Source organism: Lichenostomus cassidix, chromosome 2, assembly GCF_008360975.1.
Source record: "Lichenostomus cassidix isolate B80296 chromosome 2, HeHo_3.0, whole genome shotgun sequence".
Lineage (NCBI taxonomy): Eukaryota > Metazoa > Chordata > Aves > Passeriformes > Meliphagidae > Lichenostomus > Lichenostomus cassidix.
This window is the reverse complement of record NC_139482.1, coordinates 43,993,104-44,004,308: the sequence shown is the minus strand read 5'-3', so window position 1 is coordinate 44,004,308 and position 11,205 is coordinate 43,993,104. Positions and strand designations below refer to the sequence as shown.

At 43.2% G+C, this 11,205-nt stretch overlaps 1 protein-coding gene across 1 annotated transcript in view; it reads left to right on the top strand.

Moving 5' to 3' along the window:
• Positions 1-11,205, top strand: part of TMC2 (transmembrane channel like 2) — a 30,118-nt gene that overhangs the window by 17,035 nt on the left and 1,878 nt on the right. The window contains exons 13-17 of the mRNA XM_085051320.1: positions 1,062-1,129; positions 1,588-1,827; positions 3,583-3,708; positions 8,993-9,071; positions 10,709-10,829. Of these exons, the coding sequence (XP_084907446.1) occupies positions 1,062-1,129; positions 1,588-1,827; positions 3,583-3,708; positions 8,993-9,071; positions 10,709-10,829 (634 nt within the window). The remainder of the gene's footprint in view (positions 1-1,061; positions 1,130-1,587; positions 1,828-3,582; positions 3,709-8,992; positions 9,072-10,708; positions 10,830-11,205) is intronic.

The window sequence follows — 11,205 nt, the reverse complement described above, 5'->3', positions numbered from 1 at the left end:
GAGAACAAAGAAAACAATGTTTACACCCATCCCTTCCCAAAGCTGTGAGCAGTCAGCTAAGCAAGACTCTGACCAGGCTTCCCTTGAGTTTTTATCACAAAACACAAATATCTTAAACTTTATGAATTTCTGACAGTATTAAGTAAAGGCAGATGGCATGAAAGACATACCACATAGAATATTCCAAAAATGTAAGAGAATCAGTCATCATTTCTTAGAATTCTGTTTTCTACATTGCAGTTAAAAATAAGGAAGTAGGGTTTTTTCAAGAAAACATAACAAGATAATCTTTACACATACTTTCGTCTGCCAAGTATCATCTGAGTTTTGTGTGCACAAAAGTACATATATATGTAGAAGAAACAGTGGCTTCATCATAGGCCACTGTTATTATTAACAGTATTAATATTATTAACAAAATAATAATTTATAACACAACAAATACTGCCAGTAGATCAGACTGGCCTTTTCTGGACCTGCCACCATTAGCATCCACATCTGATTGTCAAAATACTGCTTTACATGGAGCAACCTACCAGCTAGCACAGAGTAAAATGTCACCAAATTCCCATCAGGTCATATATTCCCACATATTTCTCTCCCTTTGCCCTCTATCTCTGTTCTTGAACAGCTTGGACCCAGGGACATGGATATATCCAGCACAGAATTTGCCCTCCAGCTCATAATTATCACCACTTGAAAATTCAATATTTTACCAGGATGGAACTGTAAGTCCATAGCCAGGCACCAGCTGGAGTTTAAACATGGTCCTGTGCCATGCTCACAGCTGGTGTTATATTAGCAGGGAGAGAGAAGCATAGAGCAGCTCTAAGCACCTCCATATATCTTCCCAATTTTCAGCAAGCCAAGAGAGAAGCAGCAGCCCACAGCTCCAGTTCTGATTTCCCCACACTGCTGCTGGTCATTCAAGCAGTGTGCATGCAGCAGGAGCCCTCCCAGGAATCCCTGCTTGCCAGATTTAAATAAGGATCACACACCCAGCAGAAAACAATAGCAGGTACCTCTGGCAACAGCACACTTTGCTTTCTTTCCCCATGCAGCCATCCTATGCGGAGTTTGACATTAGCGGCAATGTTTTGGGTTTGGTTTTCAACCAGGGAATGATTTGGTAAGATATTTGGTTTTTTTGGGGTTTTTTTCCCTTATTAAGAAAACCTGTTAGTGGAATTAGAAGGCTTCCAAGCCAATTAAATAAATCTTTGGGTTCTGTTTTTTCTGGCTGTTTGGCTTTCCGTTCTTAGCTATAAAAATGGGTCTCTCTCTGCTGGTTACATTCACCTGACATTTTCCAAGCCATCTCTAAGAAATTTTTGGCACAAACTGAAAAACCTTCTTTGCAATCCCTGAGAAGTCTGAGGTCTTGCTGGTCCTCAGTGAGGGGGGAAATACCCTAACATGGATGCAAGTGGCTTCTACTGTGGGAACAGAGGGGTAGCACCAATCAGCCTGCTCAGACTTCATTTGTGGACAAACTTGCCACCACATGAACACCTGATTTTCTGTTCTTGAAAACAGCAAACCTTCCAGTCTGTCAAAAAACAGCACCTGTCCTCTTTTCATTTTCAGGATGGGATCCTTTTACGCCCCAGGGCTCGTGGGTATAAATGTGCTGCGCTTATTAACCTCCATGTATTTTCAGTGCTGGGCTGTTATGAGCAGCAATGTCCCTCATGCAAGAGTCTTCAAAGCATCCAAGTCTAACAATTTTTACATGGGACTGCTGCTGCTGATCCTCTTCCTCAGCCTCCTGCCTGTGGCTTACACCATCATGTCCCTGCCTCCCTCCTTTGACTGTGGGCCTTTCAGGTACTACCAAAACACCAAAAAGGACAGTTTAGTTCTCTGGTACATGGGATTATTTTCATGAAGTCAGAAGGACTGGACTCCAGCAGAGATGGTGAAATGTTTAAATCCTTAGCAATGTGAGGCAAAGGGTCATGTCCAGCTGTGGGGTGTAAACAGTCAGCTGGGAGCACTGAACCTGCTCTGCTGCTCTCCTCTCCTCATGATTCCCACTATTTTGCCAACACACATTGATGAAAGCACCAGAGGACAGCAGGGGTGGGACAGCAAGGAGCAGCCAGCCCCCAGTTAAAAAAAAAAAACAAAACCAAAACAGGAGCATCCCTAAGGCTTCCTTTAACTTTGTGGGAACAAAATGAGTCCAAAGTCTCCTCCACAGAGACAAGAGTTCCCACAAGAAGAGATGCATTTTACATGATGACTTTGGTTGGCAAGTAGCAGGAAATTGATAGGGGTGAGTTTGTAGAGCTGCTGCTTCTTTTAATTTTTTTTCTTTTTCTTTTTTTTATGTTGTGGAGCTTTTTTTTTCTTTTAATTAGGACAGAATCAGCACTGCACAAAGCATTCAGTCAACTGGATTAACATGCCAATAAAGTCTAATTTGATTGAATAATGCCATTTCCTGTGCTTGCTGAATCTGACTCAGCAAGGAGTCAGCTTGGAACAAATTGTTCTTGTAGATGCACAGTTTTAGGTTATCTGCTTGCTGACGGAGAATGACATCAGAAAGCTAAAAGACTCAGGGGAAAGGCAAGAGACCAAAATACCCTCAATTCTATAACAAGGACAGGTGTCAACGCGTAATGTCAGAAGATCTGACAAGTAACTTGTTGCATGCACACTATCATTTGGAGATGACTAATCTGCAATGTGAAAGAGCTATTTCAATTCCCAATCAACCCTTCAAAAGCCACTCAGCCTGATTCAGACCCTTGGCAGCTCGACTGAAAGCTCAGCTCTCCTGAGCTCCTGGCAGTTGATGAAGTTGGGATACTGTTTATCCAACTTTTCTTTACTGACTCTCATCATCAGAACAGAGAGTCCAACACCCTCCTGACTGGAATCCTTCAAGCTCCCAGGAGGCATCAAGCCTAAAGAGGAGGAATAGCACTGATAGGGTTGAATTGCTAGACCCAGAGATGCTGGGGAGAGAAGAAGGTCAATTACATAATCCAACCCTTTGCAGATTTGTTCTCCTTTCATACAGAATACTCTCATCTGTTTTATCAGTCCAGTTTGAAATTACTCTTTCACTGAGTTTCCTATTAAGCAATAATCACAGCTTGCTATTTTTGTCATTACTTAGCAGCTCTTCAAGTTGGCTCATTATTTCAGAAAGCCAGAATTTGCATATGGAAAGTCATCTCTACCATGAAAAGGCCATATTTAACAAGATATTCACCAGAAATATATGGTTCCTGCAGTCTGTAGGTTTTTATCTATTTCAGAGGGGTAAATAGTTAGGACTCAAAAAGGAGACAAGTGTGGAAATAAACATATTGACTCCAGGAGCAAGCTGGTCTAGCAAAGATTATTTGTATAATAAATGGGGGGAGGCAGGGAGGGGAGGGAAGGGAGCGAATGAATGGACCAACAGATAATTTAAATTAAAAGTGTTTTAAACTCTTTGGTGGCCACCAGCAAGCTGATGCTCATTGAAAGAGAGGTGGAACATGTTTCTTAGCATCATCAGACTATGAGCCATTATGTCTCTCCAGGAGATACCTACACTCCTTAATTGTCTGTTTGTCTTTCCAGTGGAAAGAAAAGAATGTATGAAGTCATTCAAGAGACTATTGAGCTTGATTTCCCACTTTTTGTTGCCAAGATCTTCAGCTATGTGGCAAATCCAGGACTGATCATACCTGCAATTCTGCTCATGGTGTAAGTTTTCCTTGCAATATTACATGCCTGTCTTGGGGCAGAAGGTTGAAACAAAAATTCTGGGGTATTAGTGAGGTCTAAATTCAGCTTCTGCTGAGATAACAGCATGGATTATTATGTTTCCTACCCCCCCCCCACCTTTGCTTAACCCAGTTTCCCAAAATTTAATTACCTGACCCAATTAAACACAACTTTGTAGATGAAATGCACTGCTGACAGAGGCCTTGTAGATATGAATGCTGTCAGAGCTTCCATACGAAAAATTTTCTGTAGCCAGCAGGAAATAAATGGACAGTCTCAGCCTGGTGCCTTTTGGAGAAGCAATTTCTGTCCCAGCTGGTGGTATTTAGAGCACAGCCAAGACAGGGCATTCAAAAATTACGTTCCAAAAATATGAAGAGCTGCGAGCTTTGTTTGGGTTTGGGGGGGTTTACTTTTTCATTTTCCAAATAATACATCTGGTATTTGTTTTAGTGTGGTTTGATCATTTCAGCTTTGAAATCAGACTTAAATCCCTAGCACCTTCAGCAGGACTAGGATTAGTTCTCTTTTTTTTGTTTCAGAAAAGCTATTTTTGCACCATTCTTGAGGTTTTCCATAGCTATCAAAATGAGTAGGAGAGCTGTGGTCAAATTCTGTAGGCAGTTCTGAAGACTTCAGACTAATCAATGGGTGATAGGAGGAGATCTGGGGAGCTTATTACTTACAGAGCTTTCTGTTCTGACTCTTCCTGGAGTATCCACACACATTGGAGATGAGCCTCTGGGCTGATCCAGTACAGCTGCCCTTGGGCACCCTGATGCTTCTTTCTGAATAGTTACACTGAAGGTAATGCCATTTAATTAAGTTTCTTATACAAACAACCTGATAAAAACCCTAATTAAACAGAAAATTACAGGTTACCCCTCTACCTCTACTCAAACTACTTATTCATTTTAACCTTAAAAGGATGATCAGATCCTGTGACTAGTGCAGACAGACCCAATACTTGTATGAATCAGATAAGGTATGTGCAGGAGACAAGAAGTCTCACACGACATCCTTAGTATGGCCAAGGATATTATGGACTCTATTCCTGTGGGCTTCACAGCAGCACTGGCAGATGCTACTGCAAACACAAAATGAAGACTACAGAACTAGCACACCCCCAAATGGGCCACCTTTACAAAAGGGCTGCAGGCCAGGTTTATGAGGCTTTGATGCAACCCCCAAAAAAACTGATGGGTGAGAGGAATACCTTTGAAAATAATGGAGTTTTTTTCCAGTGACAATCTCCTGCCCTTTCCTCTACTGACAGCTGGGACAAGTAACAGCACAAATCCAGTTTATTTGTTGAAGAGATGCCTTTTGTCACACCATCCTAGTCTTGGCTATTATCACACCACAGCCTTACCATTAGCCCATCTCTCCCAGAGATACCATTCTGCCTCTGATTCCCTTCTGAAAACTGAGAGACATTTTAGGTAACATGGATATGAAGTGTCTTCATTTCCCATCCAGAAACATTGCCTGTGTGGCCTGTATGTATTACACATTTGTGAGTTCCAGCTGTTCAGCTCCCAAGAGAGTCACAGCCCTAAAAAAGTGGCTTCCCCCATGGTGCCTGGACTTAAAGCCCCTTGGCAGCAGCTCTTGCATGCCCTGAAAGCATCAGGAGCCTTGCAGAAGCACTGCTTGTCAGCTCACCTTGCCTGTGATAATCCCAGACAAAATCCCAGTGACCAAACGAAGTTGTTTCTTAAGGCAATGGCCCTTTTCTCCTCTCCTTTGCGGTCAAGTGCCCAGTTTCTTGCCTTGTCTCTGAAAATCTTCAACTTCTGCTGTGGTGTTGACAGGCAGACAGGGTCAAGCTGCAGCTAGTTCTTATGATGAGCCCCATCCAGTTTTCCAAAAGACTGAAACCAGCTTCATTAAGTCCTGGTGAGTAGAGAGCCAGAAGCTCTCAAACCAGCTGGCAAGGCAAGCTACAATCCAGCCTAAATAAAAATAGCTTCTACAAGGAGCAACAGGTGGATCATAAATGGACAGTCTGTTGATTTTGATTGCAGCCTCTCAAAAATGTGTTTTCCTCTTCTGCAGACTGAATTAAGTAATTTTCTCTAGCCATGATAACACCTTCTCTTTTTTCTAGCTGCAACCCAAAATACATCTTCTACTTATTTCAGTTCTTAGCTCCTGGTCCCAAACAATGATGGGGTCCAGTGAGTAACATGGGTGTCAAACTTACTGTCCTGCTTCTAATTGCCCAAGGACAAAGGAAATAGGAACTAAAGAGAAAGAAGAATCAGAGATATTGTGCCCATGGGCACATAACATAATCCCATTCAGGTTGAGAGTGGGATTTCAAGATGTGGCCTGTAGAGCTTCCCAGCAGAAAACAGAAGCATTTTGCTGCATAAAGAAGGGGGGAAAATTAAAATTTCTATGCAGGCTAGGAAAGGACAGTGACCCACACTCTCCCCAGAACTGGGGAAGCAGTAAATCAGAGAAGAGGAGTACCAGGGTGTCATGGTTTAAGCCCAGCTGGAAATTAGGCACTATCCAGCTGCTTGCACAACCTCCTCTCTCTCTCCCCAACCCTGGTGGAATGGGGAGGAGAATCAGAGCAAAACTTGTAGGTTGAGATAAGAAGAGTCTAATAATCAAAACCAAAGTAAAGTACAGTAATAATGGTAAATTACAATAATAATAAAAAGGGGAAAACAGGTGACACACAATATAGTTGCTTACCAGCCACTGACTGATGCCAGACCCACCTTCCCAAAACCAGATTGGCCCCCATTTCAGGAAACTCCCCTGTTCCTATACTGGGCATGATGTTCTATGGTGTGGAATACCCCTTTGGTCAGTTCAGGTCACCTGTCCCAGCTATGCCCCCTCCCAGTTTGTTTTGTGTACCTCCTCACTGGCAGAGCATGAAACAAAAGGTCCTTGACTTAGAATAAACAAGACTTAGCAAAATGCAAAGCATCAGTGTGTTATCAACACCATTCTGGTTCTGAATCCAAAATACAGCACTGTAACATCTACTGAGAATAAATTTACTCTATCCCAGCTGAAAGCAGGATACAGGGCCATGCAACATCCATGCTAAACAGCTCAAACACCAGGGTGCATCCCCAGACTCATTTTAGAGGCAAATAGATCTAAAGAACCCCACTGAAAGGGGATAAACTCCATTTATTAATGCTTACTCCATTCCCCAGCAAAGTTTACAGCTCCTCATGTTGCAGCATACAGGACTTGGCTTTCAGAGGAGAACTTGGTTTTGCTCTGCCTTTTCTGGGAGCCAGCATCAGCAGTGTGAAGCAGAACTTCAGTAATAAGTCCAGCACACCTGTAGGACCTGCCCAGGACAGTGGTGTCCTCCCTGGAGGATCACACAGGCTGCCTCAGCATTGCTTTGACAACCCAGTCCAAACATGCCTGACTCCCTGCAGATTTGACTCCACCAAAAGCATTCTCCCCAAATCACCTTTCTGTGAAATCATTGTCCCTTTTCCCTCTCCCTCCCAAGATCCCTTCAGGGCAGTTTAGTCCTGGCTAATCTCAACCTCCCTTATGCAATAAACCTGCAATAAACCAAGGAAGAGGAAATTCAGGCTTAGCCTTGAGACAGAGTGAGGGAGGGACCTGTTGAGCTCACATGCTTCCCATCAATGCTCTATTAAATGCTCCAGGAATCTGCAGGGGAGGAAGCTCTGGTGGTTAGAGGAGATACTGGTCACTAATGCAGAGGGTGAGAAAGAATTGCAAAAGGACTGGAAATGGATGTGCTCAGTTACTCAATGAACAGAAGAAAGCAGCTCAGAAACACAGTATATAGCATCCCAGGCAGCTTTGAATAGCCAGCTGTAGTTATCTTTATGAAAACAGGGGTGCTTCTGGCAGTTTACATCCTGCCTGATCACAATGAAAAATGGCAAAGCAGCCAGAAAGCCATGATTACAGAGTAATATTTTCTAGGCAATGAGCATGATAACATAGAAGAAATAAAACTATCATATCTTTACAGAAGAATAAAAAGAAAAAACAATTCCAAGAGGATTTGCAGACAGAGAGCCCAGATCACCAAGACTGAGTTTTGGGTTAATGTTAGGCAAAAGAAAGCAAATATGTTTCCTCTAGACAGGAAAAAGCCTCAAGAAAGACAATCCTAAGTACCATTTCCTGATCTTTCATCTGGAAATCAATATGCCAGTACACAGTGCTTTGCTGGGCTTAGAGTCAGTTGATGAAATCCTTGAGTCTGGTTTGAGGTTGCTGAACCTGGGCTGGAACCACAAAAGCAGGTTATGAACTGTAAGGAAACCTTTTTTTTTCCCTATCTTTTTTTTTTTTCTTTTATAAGAGAATTTTCTACTTTATTTTAAAAAAAAACCCAAACAACTATGGTAGTGAACTGAACGCTGGTACTTTTCCTGGGAATGGCTTGGAGTCACTGAGCAGATGATGTTTATAATTTAGAAAAATAAAAGCACTCCACAGGAGCAGGAGGAGACATTTTTTCACTACCAAAACATTACTGGCTGGTGAGTGTCAGAGGTGGCAAGACAGACCCAGACACTTGGGCATGTTTTAAAGCCCAAGCCTCCCTGTTTGCCAGAGGCTGGCAGCCAGCATGCCCTCTCCCATCCCCGTTTGCCTTTCAGTTCCCTCCTGCTTGGCTCAGTTTTCCCCTGGCTTTGGCATGCCCTTTTTGAAGAAGATGGAATCAAAACAAAAGCTGGTGGCTCTGCTCCAACCTGGCTTCTGCTTGCTCTCAGTCTCTGTCTCTGCTCACTCTCAGGGACCCCATCCAGGGATACAGGATGCAGCTGGTCCTGGAAAAAGGGGAAGCAGGACTGTACCTTGAGCACTGCTTTTCAGGAGAGGCGTCAAAGCCCTCTTCTACCACTGTTTCCCTGGTTTCCTAGTTTTCCCAAAGGTCCCTGGGTTACCTGGAGGCAGTTTCATCTCCAGGCTGGTGACTGGTTTCACCACTGTTGGTGCAAAGGAAGCACAGGGAGTCCATGGCCAGCCAAGGCAAGGGCAGAAGAACAGGTTGGTCATTTTTCTTCTGTTTGAGCAGAAGTGAGCTACTGGATGGGCTCAGCCCATCTCGGCTATCCACGCCACAGGCAGCCCAAATTTTTTTTAAGCCTTGAGCCTCCACGAGCAGTTTGGAGAGAGCTGGTGGGAAAACTAGGTATTAGAAGGCAGGCAAAAAATTAAATATTCCTTCCTTGGGAAACTTTCTCTCTCCCCCGATTGTATCACTACAGCAACATGTTTTGTGTTCTAGCCTTGCCATCTATTACCTGAATGCTGTGTCCAAAGCCTATCAGCGAGCCAATGCAGAGCTGAAGAAGAAAATGCAGATGGTAGGTATTGGTCTGGCAAAGCCACCTTTGAAATATTTTGTACTTCAATTTTTATGCATAGCATATGCTTTTAAACCACTTTTGAACACACTGGTGAGACAAGAAAACATATTTTATGCTTGTTCAGTCCCCTCTGATGGTATTTAATGTCTAGCTGCAAAGAGTGGTCACATCCCATAATAGCCTGCTATTTCATACATCAGAACTACAGGTAGTTTTCCCATAAACTGTGCTTTCCATCTACAAAAGTAAGTTACCTCGAAGTTCAGGCAATACTTTGGTGTCTGAGATTTCCCAGAAACAATGATAAGCTCATCAAAAAACACAGCCAGATTTTGTACAAGTTGAAGAGAAAAGAGCCATAAATAATAATATGGCAATAACATGTTTTTTTACCAGTGATTCTCAAAACACTTTACAAAGGAGGCTCTCCCTGCTGTGCAGATGGAAAAAACAAGATATAGACAGATGCAATGACTTGAACTAGCAGGGTAGGATTTGGACCTCATGATACCCAGAACTGGGAGAGGTTGCAACATGTAGAGGACCATAATATATGGATCCATGAACTAATATGAATTAGGTCTGGCAGCAGAATACCTGAAAAAGCATGGCTCTGCTCAGAGAATGAGTCTCAATGAGACACAGCAAAGGTGTCCTGGTGCCAGGGCTTGTGCTGCTCTGGCAACATCTGTTTCATCCAGAGATTTTCTGGTGGGTCTCTATCCTGGTGTTGTTTTGTATGACACAGATGTGCCCAAAATATCAAGCTTTCCATCAGGAGAGGATGTGATACTGTCAAAGGACTGGTATCAGCCATTTCACTGGCACAGGATGGGTTCCAAGCTAAGGAGGCAATGTCACAGAAAGCAAAACATCACATAAAGCAGAGACTGCTGCAACATTAAAAGTGAGGATGTGAGCATTGAGAAATGGAACTCCATAAATTACATTCAAATGCTCAAATTCAGAATGAATCACTCTTGCACATGGCTTAAAGGAAGAGTCCTGGTGCAAGGGGCATCCTCGAGTATTGTAAGAGTTGAACATGTGCTACAGCATGCCCGGGTTTTGGGGCATTTGATCTGTTTCATGCTGCCCAACCTGGCTGTGAACATGGCCAACAGGGTCACAAAGCAGGATCCAGCACTATCCAAAAGTACAGATTACCTCCACCATCCAGAAGAAAATCTTTTGCAGCCCTAAATATATGCCAAGAGCCCTAAATAAAGCCAAAGACAGCCCTACAGCCCATCCCAATGCTGTCATACCTTCTTCCTCTGCCATTTATCCCTGACACCCTCTCTCAGAAGAGGCCCACATTTAAAACAAACCAATACACCAGAGAGGGCAGATTGGCAGCTGCAGAAACACACAGACTGCCTGACAGACCTAAACCATGTTATTAGCAAGTGCTTTGCCCCAACAGGAGCAGAGCTGTTGTTTCCCAGTCCTGCCTGGGATGTACCTTCTTTCCTGGAAACACTTGGTCACCAGACCAAGATTCACCTTGAACTTGGCTAAGAGGTGGCATTCATGCAAACAAACACTTAGCCAGGCCAACACAACACCAGGCCACCATTTCCTAGATTGCATTTGCAGTCTTTAACTAAACCAAATGGTTTTCATTGATGCAGCAACGTGAAGAGGAGAAAAACAAGAGAAACAACAAAGCCGGTACCAACCCTATGCTGCAAGATTTGGAGGATTTACTTACGCCAAGTACGAAGACTGAAAGTCCCCCCAAAGAACCAGAGGGTAAAAATTAAACAATATCCCCATAACACTTCTGAAAAGGCTCATTTAGCCACCAAAGTGACTGGGTAGGATTGAGAAACTGGAGGGATACACCTTAGTAAGGGACTGGATGAGTGCCACAGCACAGATTTTGTCTAATCAAAGAAGTTCACCTGCCAATGGACACCCAGGAAGGGCACATTTTTAGACTGGATTATATCTCACACAGGCTTGTCACCATGGGAATTGTAATCCAAATTTATGATTCACATCCCAGCTATTAACCATGCCAGTCATGAAACCAGCAATTTATTCTGGGAACAATGTTTGAACTCCAGTGTTGTTTCTGGGCTGATGAGTTGAGTCAGGCACAGACCTTTTCTTCCTGAGTTGAGCT